We start from the raw sequence: 27,983 nt of genomic DNA, 5'->3' as shown, positions 1-27,983 counted from the left end.
CAGTGGGAGAAGCAGGATTTGAACCCTGATTTACAGTCATTCTTTCCCCAAGTTTTTGTGCAACTGTGAAAAAGAATCAGAAGTAAATTGAACTTGCTGGACACAAGTCTTTATTTAGACTCTGTCATTCAGAGGACCAGACAGACGACTATAAAATATGATAAAGTAGCAGGTTACTGGGTTAGTCCATTTGAAAGCATAAAAAAAAAGAGAGTTTTTTCACTGGATTAACTTAATCCTTTTCTTGACTAGCTTTTGGATGATAACCCTCCCTCCCTCAGGTCAGAATCAAATGAGCAAAAGATGACATTTACTATGTTCATTCGATTCTGACCTGAGGGAGGGAGAGCTATCTCCTGAAAACTAGTCAAGAAATGGATTGAGTGAGTCCCAATAAAAAACTATCTATTTTTTTTTCTGTTTGTTAACCTTTATGTATGTACAAAACAATATGGAAGACTAGAAGACAAAATGTGGTTATGGAAAGGATAAGAGAGATCATGAGATCTATGTCAGGTGAGAAAGTCGGAAAACATCATGAAACAGCTAGAAAACACATTACAGGTGTTGATTTTGAAAGACAGCAAGAAGCAGTGTTACAGAAAATAAGGATATTTTAGAATGTATTATCTAGCTGCATGAAAGTAAATGTAGGCCAACAGCAGAATAATTTGGTTAAAACTGTTAAAGATATTCTGAGTTTCATTATAACAGAAAATGACTAAGAAACTTTGGCATTTTTTCTTAACTCAAAAAAAGGATATTTTCAAATCTGCATGTTTTTGGACATCAGTTAACTTGTATACTGGAGACTGGAGAATCCTATTTACTGCTTTAAGGCACTAGATAATCTGTTGCACCCCACCCTGCTCAGGTAGTGCTTTTGATGATACTGCAGGCCAAGGATAAGCAGTGATTCACAACCCTCTCTTGGAGGCACACTGGCTGGTCTGTTTTCAGGATTTCCACCATAAATATGTTTCAATTTATTTACATAGGTTGGAGACTGAGCATAGACAAATCTATCTGCTGCCTATTCATCATGGCTGTCCTGGAAGTCAGATCGGGATAGGTGTGCCTCCAGAATAGGACAGGCTTGAGATAAAGGATGTGCTTGGCTGATTAAACTCCATAATCAGGGACATTTTCAAGACTACAATATCCCTGGCAGGATTCTTCAGATGAGTTCCTATCTCCCCTTTGTACTCTCACATTATAAAAAGCAAATATGCAGTCTGAATACTGGGGATTTACCAGTGATGTGCACTATCCATGTTCTTAAATCCCCATTATTTCCTCTGACTGTTCTCCCATCTGCTGAAACTTACCTGAGGGCTTGATGTAAGAAGGAGCACAGTAAAACTGTGTGCTGGAATTCAGCACAGTTTTTTTTTTTTAATGGTGCAGTAAAAAAATTGTAATGCCTGATGCAGTAAGAAAATGGTATACTAATGCATTTGGGAATTAAAAAGCACATAACCCCGAGTTAAACTGTGCAGTCAGTCTTTTCCACAGGGAAAAGGAGTCATGTTATATGCACACAAAACAAAATGAGCACTTTTGGGTGCATAAAAGTCATTAGAGTACAGAAAAACATTTTTCTTTACATAAATCATATTTTATGTACAGAAAACATGGTTTATGAGCACAAAACGTGTTTTCTACCTATAAATCTCAACCACAAGTCCTGGCACTGAAACTCCAGCTTCTGGCAATAGAGGAAATTAGCACTGGAAACTTTACTCCAACTCGGAGTTTTCAGCGCTAAGAAAACACGAGGCAAGCCAGCACACTGGGGGTAATAGCTAATGCTACCATCAGCATGGGATTTACATGAGACGGCGCTAACCTGTGTGCAGAACTCCATGTTGCATCGGCAGTAAAGATTACACACAAAAAAATGTGTGTGCAGCTGCGGGTTAACCTGTGTGCTCTGCTAAGCGCACCGTATTACATCGGCTCCAAAGCATTGCACTTCTCCCATGAAAGCTCTGGATTTACTGTCACAGCCTCCACAATGCCACGAAGAACAGCTGCAACAAAAGCCAGAGCTAAAGAATTTACGTATTAAAGCTTTACATGCAAATGCATTCATAAAGTGACCTCTGATTAAATGCTGGTTCTTTAGGTGTTTGCAATCACTGAGATGGCTGGCGGCTTTTTCTCCCTCTGGCGACTAATTTCAGAACATACAGAACTGGTCAAGACGTCTCAGTCTTTTTGAAGTAAAAGAATCGATTTCACTTTAGCCATGCAATGGAAAAAGATGACGGTTTTCCACAATTCATCTTCACAATGGCTGGTTCTAGGGTTTTGACCAATTTGCATCCTCCCAGAGCCCAATCACTTTATTGTACAGATCTTCAACATACGGCGTGAGCTGTGAAGTTTTTTCTATCAGGAAACTCCTGTTAAAGACAGTAATACTGGTTAGACTGGAGAAGCAAGAGGGAATAACCACCCATAGTGAGTGGTTTCTGCAACTTGCTGGGTTCCCACATTTGCTTATCAAATTGGTAGTCTCTGCGCCAGTGGTTACCAAACCTGCCCTATTGACCCCACAGACAGTTGGATGTTCCGACATGAATTTGCAAGAGATATATTAGCATGCATTGGAGACTCCGCATTAATAGGACAAGTTTTGGAACTACTGCCCTATAAAAGGAGGCTATTAATTTCTCATTTTCCTGGCTAAGGTGCAGTTTCTGATGTAAGTGTTTTCTGATTCTATTCATGTTCAGTCCTAGCTACCTATGCCAACAGGTGAAGGCTCTAATGGGAGAAAGTGGCAGGTATTATAATTGGAAGGGTGGGATCCTTTCCTCAGATCCTGTGATTTCCTATCCCTATTCTGTGCCTAGCCCTCTTCCCTGGTTTCAACAGGTTCTGGACCTGTTTTTCCTGTCATCTTCATGGGTGGGAATCTGAGGCATGGTGAGAGTTAGCATATCATAGCATCAGCGGGATATGCAGGGGAGGGAACGTTTAAATAGAAGTTTAGGATAAATAAATACTTTAAAAATATATCAGGAACCCTTTGTGTTATGGTAAATCTGGGAAAGAGGGATTTTTTTATTTTTAATAAAATGGTAATCTTGAATGCTATAAATAGGGAGGTGGAACCCTGTCACCATCCACATTTCATCATGTGCTGCCACTCACCTATTGACACTGTCTAGGTTTGAGGCTAGTGTACAGTGCATGTGTGATGTGGGTAAGGAGGAAAGTAGGAGGTAAAAGATATTCTTCAGGACAAGAAGAGAGAGTGGTCCACTCCCCATTACTCTGTGGTGATTTTATGTTGAGGCAGGTACTGTCAATGCTTTCCCACCTGGCTCAAGACAATCTTCTGAGAAATGTTTGAGTTTTCTATTACCTTTTTTAAAAATACTTTTTGCCTATTTAAGTGCAGATTTGACTGGTGGTTATTGTGGCAGAGATCTAGTCAGTTGAATTGTCCTCCAGGCAGCAGTGGTTTGCTACCCCCCTTCCCTGAGCTGCCCTTAGGCATGTGAACCAGCCAGCTCACCCTCCCCCCAACAAGATGGCACGGTGGCGCAGCTGATGATGTAAAACAAGTGACTTACACAGCTGGGCAGCTGTCTATAAGCAGGTACCCACTCTTGTCTATTGGTAAATCTGCCCCTGTTTCCAAGCTCTTGTCCAGCTCAGGCCATGCACACTGGCTCAGTGTTGATACAGGTGTGTGTACCCAGAAATATGCATTCAGTTACAGTAGATGTCTCACCTACCAACTAAACCAATGCAAATATAACTTGCAGCAATTGCGGGATGAGGCTGGGACAAGAGAAGGAAAAGAGAGGTACAACTGAAGAGACAACAGTTTACTACAACTTAAGTATGAAATTGCAAATTTGTTTTACCAATTTTTGTTTGTAATCTCTAGCTGTCCCTAAAATGTATTGTAAATTAATTGATGTAGACAAAGATGGGTGAGAGATTTGGTCGCTGGGATGCTGATGAGCTGTAAGAGTTTTACTTAACGTAACTTGAAAATTCATCTACTCTTCATTTTGCTCCTAGTTAATAGAAGCATTTGCTGTAATGTATTCCAGGGACGTATAGCTGAACATGGCATTTGAAATCATGTGTGCTATGGTCATGAAGGAGTGCTCTCCACATGCTACCTTATCTGCTGGATCTTCGAATTTTCAAAGATACTCCAGAGCGATTTCCCAAATTCTGGCGAGACTTTGTTTATAGTATCATAGATGTAAATTGCGATAGTGTCTGGTATGATCAGCCAGTCCTTGCGAGTGTGCCTTTTGGAGATGGTTCTGGTCCTCACTTCTACAACAAAGAAAAAAAATTAAGGGGGAGAGAGTTTGGGGTGGGGTGTGTGAAGGAGTAGAGTTAAGAATTGTGAAGAAGATTCTCTTTACCATGCTCCTTCAAAGTTCTAAGTTAGGACCCCCTCTCCCCTGATCAGTAATCACCATTTCCCACCCCAATTCCATGTTTCTTTCCTGTCCTAGACCTTCCAGTTTTTCACTACCCTCACTAGTACCTACCATTCACTTCACAATGTTCTTTTCCATTTATTCAATTTTACCTTGGAAATCCTGCTTGTGATCAACCTAAACCAATAATGGTGGTAGCTGATATTTCAATAAGAGTACTGTTGCTGGATCCTAGAACTCATGCTAGGCTACAAAGAATATTGGTATTGACTGACGCTCTCCTCCTGATTGACTCCTTTCCTTCCTGCAGCCATTATGCAGAATAAAGATGATATTATCCCTACATTTGGAGCACAGCTATCTCACCATCAGGAAGAAAGCTACAGCATGGCTTTTTAGCAAAGCATTCACAACAGAGACTTTCTGTCCAGCAATCTAGTTACTGCAGATGTATTCCTATTTCTACAGCAACAACAAAAGAACGTATCAATGAATTTGTCTTTAAATATATAGATCCTCAACCACTATGTTGATTTAACACTACTGTAATCTACTTTACATTTATTATGATCCGCTTTGAGGCCATTCATGGTGAAAACCGGATTATCAAATGCCAATAAGTAAATAAATAATGATACCCCTGACCATTAGTATTCAGTGACTGCAAGACTCCCATAAGCCAGTGGATGAGAGCCTATTTTGATCACTGAATGGTTCTCCCCCTATCCCCATCTGTTTTTCTTTTGATAGACATTATAGAACTGCTTCTGTGAACAATGTTGAGTTAGATTAAAACAAAGACTGGACCCAGCAGCAGCAGACTATGAATTAGTTGATCATCTTTGATGCACTTGGTCCAGTGAAAGTTAAGTACATTTTTTTTCACTTTTGTTTTTCCTTAACCTAAAGAGCTTAAAAAATGTTTATTAGGTTTCCTAAACACTCAGATTCAATACTTTGGTATAAAAATATAATCTAAATTAAAATAATTGTGAGATATCGTTCTTAGTTTTACTTCAGCCAAACTAAAAACCTACTTCATTATTCAGTATTAGAATGAAGAAAGACATCAGGGCATGGAGCTTAAACATCTTCAGACTACCCATATTAGGATAATTATTTGTAATAATCCATCCAGAGAGAGGATTTAAACAATTGCAGAATTTCAAACACTGTTTTTCCCCTGGTAATAATGAATTGTTGCTCTGTAGAAAATGTGTTTTATCAATTCACATCCCCAACCTTTTTGCACAGTGTATTTTAATTCCTAAACCTATGGCACCGTGATGTTTGATGGCACTCACAGCACACGACAGCACTCATTCCGACAGCATCAGTGGCGCTTGATGGCATCCCTGGCATATGACGATGATGGTGCACCCAGTGCTCGATGGGCCCCTGGTGCTAAATGATGCACATAGCACCTGACAGTACTGAGGGTGTCCATGGCACCCAGGGCTCTCAATGACACCCTTGACATGCTCCTGGAACATCTTGCCAGAGAACCATTAGTGCTCTAGCACAGATGTGCACAGGCAACCAATTCTGGGCATGGCACCAATGGAGCAGCAGAAAAGCTGATTGGCCAGGCTCATGCTCACCCCTCTCTCTCAAGGAGATGCATTCCCAGAGCAAGCTGTCAAGCAAGAAGGGAGGCTACATCACTCAGGGCACCAGAGGTGGGAGGGAGGTTCTAGAAGCCAAATTTAAGCTCTTAGGCTCTTAGGTAGAAAGCTTAAATCCAGAACCTCCAGGGTAGCATTTTCTGAAATGCTCCCTATTCCATGTGCAGGTCCCCAGAGGCAGGCAGAGCTCCAGAGTCTCAATGCGTGGATCAGATGATGGTGCAAGGAAGAGGGTTTCAGTTTTGTTAGGAACTGGGGAACCTTTTGGGGAAGGGGGGAGTCTCTTCTGAAGGGATGGGCTCCACCTTAACTAGGGTGGAACCAGATTGCTGGTGATAACCTGTAAAAAGGAGTTCCTGTACGTACCCGGATCAGTCCAGACAGTGGGTTGAGTCTCCTTTCCAGAAGGTGGAGACAGACTAAAACTTGAAGGATGCCCTATATCAGGACAGAGCCTATCCTCTATCCCTTCAGTATTCGTCTGTCTCCAGCAGATGCAGCATCTCCCCTTCGGTTCTCTGCTGTAGGCTAGTCAGCCTCTTCTTCTTTCTTTTTCGGCTCAAGCAAGTAGTTCTTTGATTCCCGCTTGTTTAAAAAAAAAAAAAAAAAAATCTATGAAGGAAATTTTGCCTTCTTTTAGTGCTTTTACTGTTTTTGTGTGGGAGACGTCCGTCTCCCAGCTCTTGCCCGGCTCAGGGGGGCTTTGCCCATTTTGCAGGAGGGGGTTCCCTGCATAGTCCTGAGTCCGTGGACGCTTCCAGGTGTGGGGACCAACGCTCTCCGGGCCTCGTTCCCCCTCTGGCTGCTGAGAGGGTTTTTAACCCACTGCTGCACTCAGTAAAAAAAAAAAAAAAGGAGTTTAAAAGTTTCAAACTTTCAATAAGTTGCAGGTACTCACCTACCTCTAACTTATTTGCAGCAGTTGACCAGATGTTTTATTTTTTTCTGGTCAGAGTAGGCTAGAACCGGCAGCCAGAGAAGCAGAAGGCAGCAGGTTTCCCGCCTGCTCTCTCCTGCTGTGCAGGCTGTCAATCAAGCTTTTTTTTTCTCAGCTTTTTTTTCTTCAACCGCGGCTTAGCTATGTCCCGGCTGGCAGCCTGCCTTTCTTGTGGGCTGCCCTCTTCGCGTTTTTCGCGGCAGGGCCTCTGCACTGCTTGCCTGCCGGGTGGGGAAGGTCCCTCCTCGGCAGGACAAGCAAATTTAGCCCGGGGCTCCACTCCTCCCGGCATGGCTAGGCCTTTCCCGGGTCAGCAGAGCCCGGGAACGGCCGCCATCTTGGATTTTTCATCGGGGCCGATTTCAGTGCTCCCTGGGGCTGGGGGGCCAGATTTTTTTTAATTTAACCCCCGATTTGGCCCCCGCTGGTGCCCAGGAGGGGGGTCCAGACCTTCCCTCACCCCCCCCGCCAAATCCAGGGTCCCTTTTTCAGCAGATTTCGTCCTCCTCATGCACAAATCTTATCTAGCTAGCCTGCATGAGCTGGATGAAAGCCCCCCCTTGCCCCCCCACCAAAAATCCCTGGGGCTCCGCTGCCGGTCCCTCCACTGGACCGGCCGCGGAGCCCCAGGGACCAGTTCGGGTGCGGGTGGTCCCGGGGGAGCCCCCCACCCCGGTGTCTCCCGTGTCCTCGGACCCCGCTGCTTCCTCGGATTCGGCGGATCCCCCCCCCTAGAGGGGGATGACCCTAGAGCCCTCCGTCTTTTTCGTAAGGAGGAATTAGAGCCCCTCCTTCCTTTTGTTTTGCAGGAGCTGGGTCTGGAGAGTCCCTCCGTGGATAATCTCATGGCCTCGCTCCCTAAGAATATGAACCCGGTTCTGGGAGGGCTCTGGCCTCGGCCTTTCCCTTCCACCCCATGCTTAAGCTCCTTATCCTGCAGGAATGGGAGGCTCCTGAGGGTGCGCTTCGGGTGGGGCATGCGATGGATAAGCTCTATCCCCTCCCGGAGGAGGGCTTGGAGCTGTTGCGATATCCATCCGTGGATTCTTATGTTTCTGCAGTGGCAAAGCACACCACGATTCCGGTGGAAGGTTCCACGGCCTTGAAGGATTCACAAGATCGTAAGCTGGAGGCTCACCTGAAGCGCATCTTCGACGTTCTGGCCCTTGGGGTCCGGGCGTCCTGCTGTAGCAGTCTCATGATGTGAGCGGGCCTCCAGTTGGTCCAACAGTTACTCTGCACCCAGGAGCTTCCGCCAGGTGAGGCAGAACAAGCTGAACGTCTGGAGGCAGTCACCGCTTACGTATCGGACGCCCTCTATGATCTGGTCCATGTCCAGGCGAAGGCGATGGTTTCGGCACTGGCAGCCCGGAGGCTCCTTTGGCTACGCCACTGGTCGCCTGATCAGTCCTCGAAGACCCGGCTGGGCATGCTGCCCTTCAAAGGTAAGATGCTCTTTGGCGAGGATCTTGAGAAGCTTATGGACTCCTTGGCTGACAACAAGGTCCATAAGCTCCCAGAGGACCGCACTAAGTCTTCCCGATCCTTCGCGGCCTCTCACTCTCGCTTCAGGGGCCAGCGTCACTTTGCTTCTCGGGGGCGGGGCGGTTCTGCGAGGGGGTCTTCTCGTGCGCAGTCCTGGTTGCAGTCCTTTCGTGGCAGACGGCCCTTTTGCAAGGGCCAGCCCGTGCGTGCCGCCGCTAAACCTGCCACGCAATGAAGTTCAGCCGACCCATTCCTCGGTTCCTTACCTTGGCGGACGCCTCTCCCTGTTCTTCGAGGAATGGGTCAAGATCACGTCGGATCAGTGGGTCCTCGACATTATCAGAGACGGGTACGCTTTCGACCTCATCAGGGAACTTCCAGATCTCTTTCTTTTCTCGCCTTGCGGCCGGGCCAAGAGGGACGCGGTGGTCCAGACTCTCTCCAAGCTTCTGGATCTGGGAGCGGTGGTCCCAGTCCCGGAAAGGGAAATTGGCGCTGGCCAGTATTCCATTTACTTCACCGTGCCCAAAAAGGACGGGTCCTTCCGCCCAATATTGGATCTCAAGAGGGTCAATCGGGCTCTCAAGATCCCCCACTTTCGCATGGAAACCCTGCGGGCAGTCATTGCGGCGGTCCGCCCAGGAGAGTTCCTTGCTTCCCTCGATCTCGCAGAAGCTTATTTTCATATTCCCATTCACCGCGACTATCAGAAGTATCTCCGATTCCACATTCTCAACCAGGACTTCCAGTTTCGAGCTCTCCCCTTCGGCCTCGCGACCGCTTCTCACACCTTCACGAAGGTCATGGTAGTAGTGGCGGCGGCCTTGCGCCGGGAGGGGATTCTCGTCCATCCCTATCTGGACGATTGGCTCATCATGGCCAAGTCAGAGACCTCTTGCCGGCAGGCGGTGGATCGCGTCTTGGAGCTCCTTGCCTCTCTCGGGTGGATAGTGAACTTTCCCAAGAGCAAGCTTCAGCCCTCCCAGGAGTTGGAATTTCTGGGAGCCCACTTCGACACCCGAGTAGGCAAGGTTTTCTTACCTCGGGCGCGAGCCCTCAAGCTGATCGATCAGGTCCAGACTTTGATTGCCCTACCTTCCCCGACAGCCTGGGATTATCTCCAAGTCCTGGGATCCATGGCTTCTACCATCGACCTTGTCCCCTTGGCTTTTGCTCATATGCGTCCGTTATAGAAAGCTTTGCTGTCCTGTTGGCAGCCAGTGTCGGAGCAGTTCCACGTAGTCCTTCCGTTCATGGATTCTACTGCCGAAAAATTACAGTGGTGGCTGTCTCTTCCTCATCTTCGGCAAGGGATGCCTCTTCAAGTTCCACAGTGGATGATAGTGACCACGGATGCCAGCCTGTTGGGCTGGGGTGCGGTCTGCCTTTCTCAGTCCACCCAGGGAACATGGTTGCAGACTCAGTCACACTGGCACATCAATCGACTGGAAACTTTGGTGGTCCGCCTGGCTCTTCAGGAGTTCCTTCCCCTGATCCGCGGCAAGGTGGTACGAGTCCTGTCCAACAACTCCACCACAGTCGCCTACATCAATCGCCAAAGGGGCACTCGCAGTCCCCTAGTAGCCTTAGAAGCCAGCCGTCTCCTCGCTTGGGCAGAGCGTCACCTACAGTGCCTTGCGGCTTCTCACATCGCCGGAAAAGAAAATGTTCAGGCCGACTTCCTCAGCCGGCAGTTGCTCGATCCGGGAGAGTGGGAGCTGTCTGATGCGGCCATGGCTCTGATAGTGGACAGGTGGGGTCCTCCTCACCTCGACCTTATGGCGACTCTGCGCAATGCCAAGGCCAATCGGTTCTTCAGCCGCTGGAGGGAGCACGGCGCAGAGGGCATGGATGCTCTGGCTCTACCTTGGCCAGCGGACGTCCTTCTGTACGTGTTTCCCCCGTGGCCACTGGTGGGGAAAGTTCTCAGGAGAATCGAGCTCCACCGGGGACCGGTGATTCTCGTCGCTCCCGAGTGGCCGTGAAGGCCGTGGTTCGCGGATCTCATCAATCTAGCGGTGGACGGGCCCCTGCACCTCAGTCATCTTCCTCGTCTCCTCTGGCAGGGGCCTGTATATTTAGACCAGGCCGATCGCTTCTGTCTTGTGGCCTGGCTTTTGAACGGCGTCACCTGAGGTGCAAAGGTTATAGGGAGGAAGTCATCTCCACCCTGCTGCGAGCCCGGAAGCAGTCGACTTCTCTGGCCTATGTGCGCATCTGGAAAGTTTTTGAGTCCGCGTGTACGGAGGCGGGTGTCCCTGCGCGCTCCGCCTCGATTCCTTTGATTCTTTCTTTTCTTCAGAAGGGTCTCTCTAAGGGCCTCTCCTTCAGTTCTCTACGTGTTCAAGTCTCTGCACTCGGCTCTCTCCTGGGTCGGGTGGACGGTCATGCCTTAGCAGCTCACCCTGACGTGATTCGTTTCCTGAGGGGCGTTAGACACCTCCGCCCCCCCTCTCGGGCCACGTGTCCTTCGTGCTCTCTGGGGCGGATTTTCAGAGCCCTGCTCGCGTAAATCCGCCCAAAACCGGGCGGATTTACGCGAGCAGGGCCCTGCGCGCCGGTAAGCCTATTTTACATAGGCCTACCGGCGCGCGCAGACCCCGGGACTCGCGTACGTCCCGGGGTTTTTGGAGGGGGGCGTGTCGGGGGGGGCGGGCCCGGTCGTCGCGGCGTTTCGGGGGCGTGTCGGCAGCGTTTTGGGGGCGGGTATGGGGGCGTGGCTACGGCCCGGGGCGGTCCGGGGGCGTGGCCGCGCCCTCCGTACCTGCCCCCAGGTCGCGGCCCGGCGCGCAGCAGGCCCGCTGGCGCGCGGGGATTTACGTCTCCCTCCGGGAGGCGTAAATCCCCCGACAAAGGTAAGGGGGGGGTGTAGACAGGGCCGGGTGGGTGGGTTAGGTAGGGGAAGGGAGGGTAAGGTGAGGGGAGGGCAAAGGAAAGTTCCCTCCGAGGCCGCTCCGATTTCGGAGCGGCCTTGGAGGGAACGGGGGGAGGCAGCGCGGCTCGGCGCGCGCAGGCTATACAAAATCGATAGCCTTGCGCGCGCCGATCCAGGATTTTAGTGGATACGCGCGGCTCCGCGCGTATCTACTAAAATCCAGCGTACTTTTGCTTGAGTCTGATGCGCAAGCAAAAGTAGGCTGATCGCGCTTCTTTTAAAATCTACCCCTCTGTGCGGCTCCCTTCGAGCCTCTTCGCCATGCTACGCTCAAGGATATTACGCTAAAGACTGTCTTTCTGGTCTCTATTTCCTCTGCTCGCCGTATTTCCGAGCTTCAGGTGCTGTCCTGTCGGGAGCCCTTCTTGCATTTCTCGGATTCTGGGGTTTCTCTCAGGACGGTTCCTTCCTTCTTGCCTAAGGTTGTCTCCGCTTTTCATGTCAACCAGTCGGTTGAACTCCCAGCGTTCTCTCCGAAGGAGATTGTGGGTATAGCGGGTGGCGACCTTCGTCGGCTAGATGTAAAACGAGTCTTGCTTCGCTATCTCCAGGTCACCAGTGACTTCCGGGTATCGGACCATCTTTTCGTCCTTTGGAGTGGTCCCAACCACGGTAAACAGGCTTCTAAGACCACAATTGCGCGGTGGTTGAAGGAAGCCATTTCCTCGGCGTATCTTTGTCAAGGTCTTCCGCTTCCTGAGGGTCTGAAGGCCCATTCTCTGCGTTCTCAGGCTACTTCTTGGGCGGAGAGTCAATCTGTCTCCCCGCAGGAGATTTGCAGGGCTGCCACTTGGACGTCTCTGCACACTTTTGCTCGGCACTACCGTCTGGATGTATACGCTCCGGCGTTCGGTTCCTTTGGGCGGCAAGTGCTTCGAGCGGGACTGTCTCGGTCCCACCCAGTTTAGGGAAGCTTGGGTACATCCCACTGTCTGGACTGATCCAGGTACGTATAGGAAAGGAAAATTAGTTCTTACCTGTTAATTTTCGTTCCTGTAGTACCACGGATCAGTCCAGACGCCCTTCTCTGTCTGTTTTCTGTCCTCTCGAAGCTTGTTTTTCTTGCAGGTCTGCAGATTTTCATATATTTCTTTGTGCAAGATTACTGAGCAATTACACCGGAAGCCTTGGTCGTTTTCTTATACCAAGTTGATGCAAGAGCGTATAGGTATACCATGTTTTTCTACATTATTCTATATTTGCTCTGTTGAGCTTTACAGTTACTTGCGTGATCCTATTCTTGGGTTTGTTGTTTTATGCTTTGACATACGTTATACTGAAGGGGTAGAGATAGGCTCTGTCCTGATATAGGGCATCCTTCAAGTTTTAGTCTGTCTCCACCTGCTGGAAAGGAGGCTCAACCCATTGTCTGGACTGATCCGTGGTACTACAGGAACGAAAATTAACAGGTAAGAACTAATTTTCCTATAGAGCAGCTTTTAAACTAGAACAAAGGGGAAAGCAGACAGTCGCTCAGCGGTGCATGGTTCAGAGAGAGGTATCTTCAAAGGATACTAATGATGCATTAGAATTAGGGCATCCCGACAGTGAGGTTCCAATAATAAGAAAAGTAGTCCAAGTGCCTGTAACTAAAAACTCACCTGAACTAAAAAATTCTAACTTATCCCTATCAATTAAAAAGCAGAATGAAAATACAAACAAAAAACAAACTTTGAAATGTTTGTATGCTAATGCCAGAAGTCTAAGAAGTAAGACATGGCTATTCGGTCAAGCATTCCCTTAACTTACTTAGTCTTCCACAGCTCCCATAGACTGTTTTCATACTGTTGACGTCCAGAACCTATGCTCATGTTTTTACTCATCAATAAGAAATTTCTCCCTCCTCCCCCCCTCCACGAACAACCTTCCTTCCCCCTCCCCATGCGCTAGTTTCGCTCAAATAGTGCATACTGCTACTGTTCCTAGTTATGTTATGTTATATTATCCAAGTTGTTCACTCCCTTGTTCATTGTAAGACATATGTTGTCATTGTTTTCTACTTGTTATAATGTAAACCGGAGTGATAAGTAATTCTGTTACCTGAACTTCGGTATAAAAAAAAAAAAAAGTTATAAATAAATATAAATAAGTAAGATGGGAGAATTAGAATGTATAGCAGTGAATGATGACATAGACTTAATTGGCATCTCAGAGACATGGTGGAAGGAGGACAACCAATGGGACAGTGCTATACCGGGGTACAAATTATATCGCAATGACAGAGAGGAGCACCCGGGAGGCGGTGTAGAACTTTATATCTGGGAGGGCATAGAGTCCAACAGGATAAACTTCCTGCATGAGACTAAATGCTAGAGATGTGAATCGGAACCGGAATCGGTTTGGATTCCGGTTCCGATTCACATGTGGGTTTTTTTTCATCGGGCCCGATCGCGGTTTTGTTTATCGGCTGCGCCCGAGCCGATAAACAAAAAACCCACCCCGACCCTTTAAAACTAATACCTTAGCTTCCCCCACCCTCCCGAACCCCCCAAAAACATTTTACAGGTACCTGGTGGTCCAGTGGGGGTCCCTGGAGCGATCTCCCGCTCCTGAGCCATCGGCTGCCACTAATCAAAATGGCGCCGATGGCCCTTTCCCTTACCATGTGACAGGGTATCCGTGCCATTGGCCGGACCCTGTCACATGGTAGGAGCACTGGATGGCCCGCACTATCTTGTGCTCCTACCATGTGACAGGGGCTGACCAATGGCACCTGTAGCCCCTGTGACATAGTAAGGGCAAAGGCTATCTGCGCCATTTTGATTACTGGCAGCCGATGGCCCGAGTGCAGGAGCTCACTCCTGGACCCCCGCTGGACCACCAGGGGCTTTGGGCAAGTCTTGGGGGACCCTCCTGACCCCTACAAGACTTGCCAAAAGTCCAGCAGGGGTCCGGGAGCGACCTCCTGCACTCGGACCGTCGGCTGCCAGTATTCAAAATGGCGCAGATAGCCTTTGCCCTTACTATGTCACAGGGGCTACTGGTGCCATTGGTCAGCCCCTCATATTTATGCAACACTAATAGCATATAATCTTGATAGTCTACACGGAGTAAACCTCATATAAGATGGCGGGCTTTAACTTCGATAGCCCTGTCAGCCACAAAGATGGTTGTGCGGTCACCACTTTGACAACAGACCGTCACTATGGTATAATCATTGGTTACTCTGGTATTAGATATTATAATTTTTACGTAGTTTTTTTCATTTTTTCATTTCATTTTTCCATGACTTTTTATGGGCAGTAAAGTAACACTTATCGTAGCACTTATCGTAGCAGTAGGTGCAGCGGGGATATCTGGCTGGCGGACCACCGCCATTGTACCTGAAGACTGGAGGATAGCTAATGTAACCCCAATATTTAAAAAGGGCTCCAGGGGCAATCCGGGAAACTACAGACTGGTTAGCCTGACTTCAGTGCCAGGAATAATAGTGGAAAGTGTTCTAAATATCAAAATCACAGAACATATAGAAAGACATGGTTTAATGGAACAAAGTTAGCATGGCTTTATCCAAGGCCAGTCTTGCCTCACAAATCTGCTTCACTTTTTTGAAGGAGTTAATAAACATGTGGATAAAGGTGAACCGGTAGATGTAAAGTTCTTGGATTTTCAGAAGGCGTTTGACAAAGTTCCTCATGAGAGGCTTCTAGGAAAAGTAAAAAGGCATGGGATAGGTGGCGATGTCCTTTCGTGGATTACAAACTGGCTAAAAGACAGGAAACAGAGAGTAGGATTAAATGGACAATTTTCTCAGTGGAAGGGAGTGGGCAGTGGAGTGCCTCAGGGATCTGTATTGGGACCCTTACTTTTCAATATATTTATAAATGATCTGGAAAGAAATACAACGAGTGAAGTAATCAAATTTGCAGTTCAGAGTAGTTAAATCATAAGCAGATTGTGATAAATTGCAGGAAGGCCTTGTGAGACTGGAAAATTGGGCATCGAAATGGCAGATGAAATTTAATGTGGATTAGTGCAAGGTGATGCATATAGGGAAAAATAACTCATGCTATAGTTACACAATGTTAGGTTCCATATTAGGAGCTACCACCCAAGAAAGAGATTAGGCGTCATAGTGGATAACACATTGAAATCGTCGGTTCAGTGTGCCTCAGCAGTCAAAAAAGCAAACAGAATGTTGGGAATTTGTTGGGTTTGTGGCATATTGTGGACTCTTGGTCAAAGTGGCGATGACTCCTCCCATGGGGAGGGGCCCCGTGGGGAACCACAACGATTGGCTAGACTCTTAGTAAGCAGACACTGAGGAAAGAAAGCTTTATTATACTGCTGTTGATGAGTTGAATCTTGCCCAAGGAACGGACAGTGCTGTAGTCCAGCTATATTACAGTAAAGCTCAGACAGACTCTGTAGTTGATGGTCTCACCCAGATGTAGCAAAGGTCCGGTAGTGTTCCGCAGCACGGGATAGGCCATGAACCTTGAAGGGTGGAATGAGGAGAGCTGGAGCGTAGTGATACTCACAGAGTAGCAGTGCTGATAACTTCCTTCGGTAGTTGAATGAAGAGAGGGACCCTTGGTCAGAGGTGCAGGATACACTGAGCAGAATAGGCCCTCGAGGAGCGAGTACCTAGGAGCGCCGAGGGTTCCTGAAAGAAAGCAGGCAGGACCCCCGAGGGGCGGGTGTCCTTATGGTTAGGAAGATTAACCCCAGAGGGCGAGTAGAAGCGAGAGGCCCCCGAGGAGTGGGTACCCAGAGCTTCCATAGGAGCGAGATACCCCTGAGGGTAGTGAGGAATCCAAGCGAGCAGCTTAGAAGCGGTCAGAGTAGCAACACTGAAGACCTTGTTAACTTGTTGTATTGGAGCAGAGCGGAGGTTTAAATATCTGGAGGTACTGACTTAATGCGTTGGGGCCGCCCCCAAGGTTCCTGCCATGACTGATTAAAAAACGTAGGTAGCGTGCGCGCGCGACCTAGGAGGCCTCAGGAAGAAGCATGGCGGACGGGGATGCCCATGCTGGCTCAGAGACGCCGAGGGTTTTGGCAAACAGCAGCAGAGGCAGCCATCCTTCCAAGGGAGGAGGAAAAGGGTAAAAGAAGGGTGAGGCAGAGCAGTCACAGCCATCTGCGACCGACGGACGCAACAGTACCCCCCTTCAAAGGGCCCCCTTCAGGACCTCTTCCTTTTGGTCTGGGTTTTCGAGGGTGTGCGAGATGAAATTGACGTACCATGTCTTTGTTCATGATGTTGGCCAAAGGCTCCCATGAGTTTTCTTCTGGTCCATAACCCTCCCAGGAGATGAGGTATTCCCATGTCTTGCCTCTCATACGGACATCCAAGATGTCATCTACAGCATACTCAATATCGTCCTCCGTGTCCAGGTTAGTGGGTTCTGGGGTCTTCTTAGAGAACTCTGAGAGCATCAAGGGTTTTAACAGAGAGACATGGAAGGCGTTATGTATTCTCATTGATGGGGGTAATCTCAAACTGTACGTCAGCTTTCCCAAGTGCTGAAGAATAGCAAAGGGTCCTACATAGTGAGGTGCAAAACATGCTGAAGGTAGTTTAAGACAGAGGAACTTGGTACTCAGCCAGACTTTGTCTCCAGGCTGAAACTTAGGCACCTCTCGATGGTGAGCATTGTAGATCTTTTTTGCTTTCTGTCCTGCTTTAAGGAATAGATCCTTCATTTGCTTCCAAAGCTAAGATAACTCTGTTGCAGTGGCCTGTGCGGCAGGAGAAGCCACTGATAAGGGAATTGGCAGAGGAGGAAGTGGTTGTCGTCCATAGACAAGTTGGAGGGAGAAGACCCCATAGATGTAGCAGGATGCGAGTACATAAGAACATAAGAACATAAGAAAATGCCATACTGGGTCAGACCAAGGGTCCATCAAGCCCAGCATCCTGTTTCCAACAGTGGCCAATCCAGGTCATAGGAACCTGGCAAGTACCCAAAAACTAAGTCTATTCCATGTAACCATTGCTAATGGCAGTGGCTATTCTCTAAGTGAACTTAATAGCAGGTAATGGACTTCTCCTCCAAGAACTTATCCAATCCTTTTTTAAACACAGCTATACTAACTGCACTGACCACATCCTCTGGCAACAAATTCCAGAGTTTAATTGTGCGGTGAGTAAAAAAGAACTTTCTCCGATTAGTTTTAAATGTGCCCCATGCTAACTTCATGGAATGTCCCCTAGTCTTTCTACTATCTGAAAGAGTAAATAACCGATTCACATCTACCCGTTCTAGACCTCTCATGATTTTAAACACCTCTATCATATCCCCCCTCAGTCGTCTCTTCTCTAAGCTGAAAAGTCCTAACCTCTTTAGTCTTTCCTCGTAGGGAAGCTGTTCCATTCCCCTTATCATTTTGGTAGCCCTTCTCTGTACCTTCTCCATCGCAATTATATCTTTTTTGAGATGCGGCGACCAGAATTGTACACAGTATTCAAGGTGCGGTCTCACCATGGAGCGATACAGAGGCATTATGACATTTTCCGTTTTATTCACCATTCCCTTTCTAATAATTCCCAACATTCTGTTTGCTTTTTTGACTGCCGCAGCACACTGAACCGACGATTTCAATGTGTTATCCACTATGACACCTAGATCTCTTTCTTGGGTTGTAGCACCTAATATGGAACCTAACATTGTGTAATTATAGCACGGGTTATTTTTCCCTATATGCATTACCTTGCACTTATCCACATTAAATTTCATCTGCCATTTGGATGCCCATTTTTCCAGCCTCACAAGGTCTTCCTGCAATTTATCACAATCTGCTTGTGCTTTAACTACTCTGAACAATTTTGTGTCATCTGCAAATTTGATTATCTCACTCGTCGTATTTCTTTCCAGATTATTTATAAATATATTGAAAAGTAAGGGTCCCAATACAGATCCCTGAGGCACTCCACTGTCCACTCCCTTCCACTGAGAAAATTGTCCATTTAATCCTACTCTCTGTTTCCTGTCTTTTAGCCAGTTTGCAATCCACGAAAGGACATCGCCACCTATCCCATGCCTTTTTACTTTTCCTAGAAGCCTCTCATGAGGAACTTTGTCAAATGCCTTCTGAAAATCCAAGTATACCATATCTACCGGTTCACCTTTATCCACATGTTTATTAACTCCTTCAAAAAAGTGAAGCAAATTGATAGCAAATTGATAGCAAATTCTGCCCAAGGCAGCAGTTCTACCCTGTCTTGAATTAACGTAGGACCGTAGAAACTGTTTAAGTGTTCTGTTCATTCTTTCAGTCTGTCCATTAGACTGAGGGTGGTAAGCGGAGGTCAAATCCAAGGAGATTTCAAACTTTTGACATAGGGCTTTCCAGAACTTAGCAGTGAATTGTACTCCTCTGTTGGACAGAATATGGTTAGGCATTCCATGAAGACGGAAGATATGTTTGATGAAGAGTTTCGCTAACTCCACGGCTGAGGGTAATTCTGGTAAGGCTACAAAATGTGCCATCTTGGAGAAGTGATCAATTGTGACCCAAATGGTATTGTTCCCATTGGAGAGTGGTAAGTCTACCACAAAATCGGTTGCTATATGTGTCCAGGGTTCATCTGGTGCTGACAGAGGTTGAAGCAGACCCCAAAGACATCCGGCTGGTGGATTTTGCTTGGCACAGACAGCGCAGGAACCCACATAAGCTTGTACATCCTTTTTCATGGTTGGCCACCAGTAATACCGCTGTAACATGGCCAAAGTGCGACTCTGACCAGGATGGCCAGCCAGGCGGGAATCGTGCGCCCACTTCAACAGTTTCTTCCTTTGATTTCTAGCCACAACCATCTTTTCAGCGGGTACCACATGAGTGGCTGCAAGAACCACCTTCTTGGGATCAATAATGTAACAGGGTTCATCAGGCACATCATGAGGGGAGAAGGATCGTGACAGGGCATCAGCCCGGATGTTCTTCTCTCCTGGACGGTATTTCAAAAGGAAATTGAATCTGTTAAAGAACAGTGACCATCTTGCTTGATGGTGATTGAGTCGTTGTGCATGTCTGAGGTACTCCGAGTTCTTGTGATCAGTGTACACTACTATCTGATGTTGTGCGCCCTCCAGCCAAGGACGCCACTCCTCAAAGGCCAGCTTAATTGCGAGTAACTCTTTGTCTCCGATTCTGTAATTTCTTTCGGCGGGCGGGAACCACCTTGAGAAGGAGGAGCAGGGATGGAGCACATTGGATTCGCTGTACTGGCTCAAAACCGCTCCCACATCGACGAATGATACGTCGACCTCGATGATGAATGGGTGATGCGGATCTGGATGGCGGAGGCACGGCTTCTTTTGAAAAGCCTTTTTGAGAGACAGGAAGGCTGATATTGCTTCAGGAGACCGGTTGGCAGGGTTGGCTCCCTTTCTGGTCATTGCAGTGAGAGGAATAGTCAATGATGAATAGTTGTTTTTTTTCAATCTTTATTTCTCAATTTTCAGATGTAAAATACAAACAATTAATTGAGTTTACAAACGAAATATTAGGTCTGGTTAGATTACAAATAACGAAAAATCCCTTCTTATCAATACATTCATAGAAAAACATTAATCATTTCCAAACTCATAAGTATTAATCATTAATGAGGGTGCATTGCACGTGATGAAATTATAGGGAGTTTATAAAAAAGGCAATTCATTAACAATGAAAGGGCTCATATAACTTGCTTATTTTTCCTTATTTATTTACTGCTTAACTCATAATTGGGGATGAGGTTGGGACCTTCCTCTGTTCTAAGAAATTCTTAAGTTGATCAGGCGAGAAGAAAATAAAAACGTCATTTTGTTTTCTTAAGACGCACTTACACGGAAATCTAAGGGTGAAAATATAACCTTCATCAATTACCCCTTGGCGTAAAGCCAAAAAGGCTTTTCTCCGTAATTGTGTTGTTAAAGCTAGATCAGGGAATATTTTCACCTGCTTACCCATGTAATTGACTGGACATTTTTGAAAATAAGTTTTCATTATTAAGTTTATATCTTCGAATAGAGAGAAATTTACCAAAAGTGTGCCCCAATCTATTATTTGGGCACTAGATTCTAAAAAATTTGTTAAATCTCCCTGAAAGGGCTGTTCTAATCTATCACTTAAATTTCTTTTCTTAGGTATAAAATAACAGTTTACAATTGTTATTTTTTCACTGGGAACAGCGCCAAGAATTTCAACTAGTAACTTTTTAAGAGTGGTATAGGGCAATTCCCCGATCACTCTGGGAAAATTGAGGATTCTTAGATTATACTTCTTGGCTGAGTTCTCCAGTGATTCTAATCTTCTTGAGATAGCTTCTCTATCTTTGACAACAGCCACATGAAAGTCCATATTATTCTTTTGGGATTTCTCTAATTCTTTAGTCCTGTCATCTATCTGTTTAATCTGTTTCTGTGTTTGCAGTTTGTCTTGTTGTGTTCCTATTATTAAACTATCAACTTTTTTTTCTAGCCCTTTAATATTAGCAAACATCCCTTCCATCATTCCCCAAAGCGATTCAAGCATAACCACTGCTGGGCGGGGGGGTAAACCTGTATTACTATCTTGGAAATCTTGATGTAAATTCCCTCCCAAAGGGGTATCTAATTTCAAGTCTCCTTCTCCTCCACTTCTTGAAACTGTGTCCAGTATAGCAGCGGCTCCCTCAGTGATGGAATCAACACTGCTCCCTACGGGGCTTGTCTCCGCTGGTCTTTGTGCAGGTGGAATAGCGATGTTAGGGCTCAGCGATGCCTCGTCTGTAGGCACATTCATCCCTCCCTGGATGATTGGCACATCAGAGTCTTTAGACTTCGCCTCATTTAAAGCAGGAGAGAGGAGGAACCTGCTGATTTCCTGCTGGATTGGGGAAGGCAAGGGGAGTGAGGGAAAAACCCGCACTTTACCCTTGCGTTTAGGAGGCATAATTCCGTTACTTATGATTTTAAGGACTTCAGCGGTTTCTCCAACAATTATGACGCCATATCACATGCAATGGATAGTCAGCAGAGAAAGCAATCTCGTTCAAAATGAAATAGTTCAGTACCTTATCAGTCCAGCTAAGATGGTCACCGAGATCCGACGATTCCGGGCGAAGCCAGGCAAAGCCGTCTCGCCGCGCGCCCCTTTAGCGCGCGCCGCTGGTAGACTCACTTAAGAGGATGACTTCCGGGATCCGCCTCAGGGTCCGCCCCTCATGTTGCGACGTCGGCGGGTCAGCTGGAGCTCACAGTCGGGCAAGGGGATTCCCTGCCCCATTCTCGACAGCCTCAGGTAGCTGGACAGTTCTTTTCTCTGCGCCCTCAGTTTAGGAACTCAGAAGCCCCGCTTAAGAGAGCGACTTCCGGGATCCGCCTCAGGGTCCGCCCCTCACGTCGCGACGTTGGCGGGTCAGCTGGAGCTCACAGTCGGGCAAGGGGATTCCCTGCCCCATTCTAGACAGCCTCAGGTAGCTGGACAGTTCTTTTCTCTGCGCCCTCAGTTTAGGAACTCAGAAGCCCCGCTTAAGAGAGCGACTTCCGGGATCCACCTCAGGGTCCGCCCCTCACGTCGCGACGTCGGCGGGTCAGCTGGAGCTCACAGTCGGGCAAGGGGATTCCCTGCCCCATTCTCGACAGCCTCAGGTAGCTGGACAGTTCTTTTCTCTGCGCCCTCAGTTTAGGAACTCAGAAGCCCCGCTTAAGAGAACGACTTCCGGGATCCGCCTCAGGGTCCGCCCCTCACGTCGCGACGTCGGCGGGTCAGCTGGAGCTCACAGTCGGGCAAGGGGATTCCCTGCCCCGTTCTCGACAGCCTCAGGTAGCTGGACAGTTCTTTTCTCTGCGCCCTCCATGAATAGTTGTTGATAAAGGAACGGTAGTAATTCATGAAGCCCAAGAAACGGCACAGTACCTTCAGGCCTGTAGGTTGGGGGCCAATCTCGGATGCTTTCTAATTTCTTGGGGTCCATCTGAAACCCATTTTTTGAAACAATGTATCCCAGGAAGGGTACAGATTCCTTGTGGAACTCACACTTCTTGAGTTTCGCGTATACATGGTACTCACGTAGGTGTCTTAAAACCTTCTTGACATCCTCTTGATGTGTTTGTAGATCCTGGGAGAAGATCATGATGTCATCAAGATACACTACTGCACATTGATATAGTAAGTCCCGTAAGATTTCGTTCATCATATTTTGAAAGACTGCAGGTGCGTTACTTAGTCTGAAGGACATGACGAGATATTCAAAGTGTCCATCGCGAGTGTTAAAGGCTGTCTTCCATTTGTCACCTTCACGAATGCGCACCAAGTTGTAAGCTCCTGTGAGATCCAGTTTAGAAAATATCTTGGCTCCCTGGAGTCTGTCAAATAGTTTGGAAATTAAGGGCAGGGGATACTGGTCCTTGATGGTAATTTCATTCAGACCCCTATAGTCGATGCAGGGACGTAAGGTGCCATCTTTTTTCCCCACAAAAAAGAATCCTGCACCAGCTGGGGATTTGGAGGGTCTGATAAATCCTTTTTGAAGGTTCTCTTGTATATAGGCGGACATGGCCTTAGTCTCAGCTGCAGAAAGAGGGTAAACTCTCCCTTTTGGAGGCTCCATATTAGGTTTCATGTTTATAGCACAGTCAAAAACTCTGTGAGGTGGATGTACATCTGCTGCTTGTTTAGAGAAGACATCCTGGAAGGAAGCGTATTGTGGAGGTAAACCTAGTATGCATATTAGCGGCGAGACTTCCGTGAGACACCGGCCATGACAGCCGGGTCCCCACCGGGATAATTCCAGCGTTGCCCAGTTAAATTGTGGCATATGATCTTGTAGCCAGGGCAGTCCAAGTACCACTGGATGCATGGCCTTTTCCAATACGAGGAAGGAGATGGTTTCAGAGTGTAAAGCTCTGGTGAGCAGGCCGATGGCCTGGGTAATCAACGAAACCTCTCCAGGCAGTGGTTCCCCATGGCTTGAAGATAATAGCAATGGCTTAGCTATTGGTGTGGTAGGAATCCGTAGATGTTCTACTAAGCGCTTTAAGATGAAATTTCCTCTGGCACCGGAGTCTATGAGGGCAAGGGTCTGAAACTCAAGGCCTCCGCAGAGGATTGAGACTGGTAGAGACAATGGAGGAGTTGGTGCGGTGAGGCCTAGGAGGAGTCCTCCTGCGGATCCTAGGTCTGCCAGTTTCCCGGACAGATGGGACAGGTTTGGACGGCGTGGCCTGATTAGCCACAGTACATGCATAATCCCATGTGTTTGCGGAATCGTCTGTCTTTAGAAGTTAAATGACTTCTTCCTAGTTGCATAGGCTCATCTTCTTCTAAGGGTGCAGACGGTAGGCTTGAGGCAATTGGCACAGGTTTAGGATGGTTAGCTCCCGGAATGGGCTTCCGAGGACTCTTAGCCTCTTGAATCCGATTTCCCAGCCAGTTCCATGAGAGATTCAAGGGTATCAGGCAGATCGCGAGCCACCAGTTCGTCCTTTAAGCAAGAGTTGAGGCCCTCCATGAAGATAGCACATAAACATCCTGTGTCCCAGTGTAGTTCGGATGCTAAAGTATTGAATTTGATCGCATAGTCTGCTAGCGGCTTATTACCTTGCTGGAGATTGAGCAGAGCGGATCCAGCAACGGTGTGGCGAGCCGGGTCATCGAAGACAGACTTGAAAAGTTTCAGAAATCCTGATAGGTCATTCAGGATAGGATCTTCACATTCCCATAACGGTGAAGCCCAAGCCAAGGCTCTTCCTTCAAGTAGAGATAGGATATAGGTGGTTTTGGAAGCTTCTGTGGGAAAGAGGGTAGGTTGCAAAGAAAAATGCATATTGCATTGGTTAACAAACTCTCTACACATCCTTGCTTCACCCGTGAAGTGGGTAGGCATGGATAATGGTACGGTGGACTTGACAGTCACCACCGGAGACAGCAATTCTTTCAATGGAGTTGCTGAAGTATTCTGTTGTGCATATAACTGATTGAAGGCAGCAGCCAGGCTTTCCAGAGACTTTTGTTGCTCAGTTATCCGCTGGGCTAGGCCAGGAATGGCCTGCAAGGCTGCAAGCTGAGCCAAGTCCATGGAGTTAGCAATCTGTTGGGTTTGTGGCATATTGTGGACTCTTCATCGAAGTGATGATGACTCCTCCCATGGGAAGGGGCCCCGAGGGGAACCACAGCGATTGGCTTGACTCTTAGTAAGCAGACACTGAGAAAAGAAAGCTTTATTATACTGCTGTTGATGAGTTGAATCTTGCCCAAGGAACGGACAGTGCTGTAGTCCAGCTATATCACAGTAAAGCTCAGACAGACTCTGTTGTTGATGGTCTCATCCAGATGTAGCAAAGGTCCGGTAGTGTTCCGCAGCACGGGATAGGCCGTGAACCTGAAGGGTGGAATGAGGAGAGCTGGAGCGTAGTGATACTCACAGAGTAGCAGTGCTGATAACATCCTTTGGTAGTTGAATGAAGAGAGGGACCCGTGGTCCGAGGTGCAGGATACCCTGAGCAGAATAGGCCCTCGAGGATCGAGTACCTAGGAACGCCGAGGGTTCCTGAAAGAAAGCAGACAGGACCCCCAAGGGGCGGGTATCCATAAGGTTAGGAAGATTAACTCCGGAGGGCGAGTAGAAGCGAGAGGCCCCCGAGGAGCGGGATACCCCGGAGGGTAGTGAGGAATCCAAGCGAGCAGCTTAGAAGCGGTCAGAGTAGCAAAACTGAAGAACTTGCTAACTCGTTGTATTGGAGCAGAGCGGAGGTTTAAATACCCGGAGGTACTGATGTTATACTGTGGGGCCACCCCCGAGGTTCCCGCCATGACATATTCAAAAACGTAGGCAGCATGCGCGCTCATGCCCTAGGAGGCCTCAGGAAGAAGCATGGCTGACGGGGACGCACATGCTGGCTTGGAGACGCCGAGGGTTTCGGCAAACAGCAGCGGAGGCAGCCATCCTTCCAAGGGAGGAGGAAAAGGGTAAAAGAGAGGTGAGGCAGAGCGGTCTCAGCCATCTGCGACAGACGGACGCAACAGAATTATTAAAAAGGGAATGGTCAATAAAACGGAAAATGTCATAATGCCTCTGTATCGCTCCATGGTGAGACCGCACCTTGAATACTGTGTAAAATTCTGGTCACCGCATCTCAAAAAAGATATAGTTGCGATGGAGAAGATACAGAGAAGGGCGACCAAAATGATAAGGGAAATGGAACAGCTCCCATCTGACGAAAGACTAAAGAGGTTAGGACTTTTCAGTTTGGAGAAGAGACGACTGAGGGGGGATATGATAGGGGTGTTTAAAATCTTGAGAGGTCTAGAACGGGTAGATGTGAATCGGTTATTTACTCTTTCAGATAATAGAAAGACTAGGGGGCACTCAATGAAGTTAGCATGTGACACATTTAAAACTAATTGGAGAAAGTTCTTTTTCACTCAGCACACAATTAGCCTCTGGAATTTGTTGCCAGAGGATGTGGTTAGAGCAGTTAGTATAGCTGTGTTTAAAAAAGGATTGGATAAGTTCTTGGAGGAGAAGTCCATTACCTGCTATTAATTAAGTTGACTTAGAAAATAGCCACTGCTATTACTAGTGACAGTAACATGGAATAGACTTAGTTTTTGGGTACATGCCAGGTTCTTATGGCCTGGATTGGCCACTGTTGGAAACAGGATGCTGGGCTTGATGGACCCTTGGTCTGACCCAGTATGGCATGTTCTTAAGATTAACTTGGACCCATGGAGACTCGTTCCCAGGTGTGTGGAGTAGATGAGCTCTCCTTTCCACGGAAAAGGTTCGGTCCTGGATTTCTTCACTCTGAGCCTCTGTCAGTGCCCAGTGATTGGACAAAACTTCCTGGACGTTCTGCCTGGATGAAAACTTATGCAAATCACCTGGCCAGAGGCCTACTCCAACCACACATGGACTGCATACTGCCAGTCTGAACAGGTACCTGACTAAGGCACAAAACAGACAAATTAAAGGAGAGGACGACATGAATAAGTTGTGGGTGCAGCATTATTTATTATGGAGAATAGAAAATCCTCTGCCATCTGCACAGTGCACTAGGCCTGAAGAGAGGTGCTTGAAAAAAGGAGAAATATTAAAATAAATCTAAACTACCACAAGGTATGTGAGGGTAATTATAAAACACAAAGGCTGTGCTAGAAAAAAGTGCTTGCAGCTCCAGAAATGTCACAGCAGTAGCTGTGAGAGCAACACTGAAATCGTCAGCTCAGTGTGCTGCAGCAGTAAAAAAGCAAATAGAATGTTTATTTATAAATGATCTGGAAAGGAATACGACAAGTGAGATAATCAAATTTGCAGATACAAAATTGTTCAGAGTAGTTAAATCACAAGTGGATTGGGATAAATTGAAGGAGAACCTTGCGAGACTGGAAGATTGGGCATCCAAATGGCAGATGAAATTTAATGTGGACAAGTGCAAGGTGTTGCATATAGGGAAAAATAACCATGCTATATAGTTACACGATGTTAGGTTCCATATTTGGTGTTACCACCCAGGAAAAAGATCTAGGCTTCATAGTGGATAATACATTGAAATCGTTTGCTTAGTGTACTGCGGCAGTCAAAAAAGCAAACAATGTACATAATAGGATTGCCATACCAGTGCAGTAGTACTATGAATCACCAACCTGATTTCTGTGGACATTCACTCACATGACTGCTTCCAGCCTATTGCCACCAACTGTGGTAGAGTAATATTCACTAAATTGGATGCTGAGCTCATGCAAGCTCCCCTCTTTTTCAGATGTCAATAAAGAGCCAGAATGAAGAGGGAAGTTTAACTCACCAGAAAGAGTGAAGCCAAAAAGCAGGATCAGAGCCAGAATCCAAGCCTGGGATTGCATGATAAACTGGTAGTGCATAGAGATCTGCGTAAAAAAAAAAAAAAAAATCAGTAATTTAAGCATTGAACAAACTAAATATGACTTAGTCTGGAATACAAGAGCATAAGACATGACAGGCCGGGTCCATCGAGTTCAGCATCCTGTTTCTGACAGTGGCAATTGTGATCCCAAAGAGTATATCTATCAAATTCTGTGGCCATGAGGAAGAGCATGAAGAATGGAATAATATAGGAGGACTGGTTGAGAGGTTCTTTCTAATGGGGGCTAGTATTCTTTTGTCAGTACATCACCCAGTACCTTACTAGTCAGATGAAGAGCCTCCCTTGGGTTGTTTGGGAGGATAGAGACCAGTTTTGTTAGTTCTGGAAGAAGACAGATTTTCAGTCCTGAGCAGATATAGATTAAGCTGTAGTTGATTTTAGTAGGACTTCTCCCAGAAGCAGGAGAGCCTATTTTACCACCCACCGAATACTGACAGTCTGATGTCATCATCTCTGTATATTATTAGTCCCATTGACATATTACTTCAATTGCACTTGACCACCAAAAGTAAATCTGTGGATGCCTGCTACCAAATGGAATTTGGTTTCCCTTCCCCTCTGCTCTAGAAATCGTGTTTGCCAGATATGCCTACAATTCCAACTCCAATTATTGAGTCTTTTTGTCTCCACAATATTTTTTCCATGAACACAGACACAATAAGCAGTTCAGTTTCTTACCTGTCTAGTGGAGGAGGGCTGTTCTTCATGTCTGTCCCAGGTGCTCGCACACTGACCACATTTATAAAGATAGTGGAGGACAGAGGTCAT

At 47.0% G+C, this 27,983-nt stretch overlaps 1 protein-coding gene across 1 annotated transcript; it reads right to left on the bottom strand.

Annotated features, from left to right (window-relative positions):
- Nucleotides 1-87: 87 nt before the first annotated feature.
- LOC115076493 (apovitellenin-1-like) lies at nt 88-27,983 on the bottom strand. Its single transcript, XM_029578036.1, has 4 exons — nt 27,894-27,983; nt 27,117-27,198; nt 4,149-4,311; nt 88-2,408 (listed from the first exon to the last, which is right to left on the bottom strand). The coding sequence occupies exons 1-4, from the start codon at nt 27,981-27,983 to the stop codon at nt 2,306-2,308; spliced, it is 438 nt and encodes a 145-aa protein (XP_029433896.1). The 3' UTR covers nt 88-2,305.

Source organism: Rhinatrema bivittatum, chromosome 15, assembly GCF_901001135.1.
Source record: "Rhinatrema bivittatum chromosome 15, aRhiBiv1.1, whole genome shotgun sequence".
Classification (NCBI taxonomy): Eukaryota; Metazoa; Chordata; class Amphibia; order Gymnophiona; family Rhinatrematidae; genus Rhinatrema; species Rhinatrema bivittatum.
The sequence above is the reverse complement of the archived record's forward strand: the minus strand, read 5'-3'. Positions and strand labels throughout refer to the sequence as shown.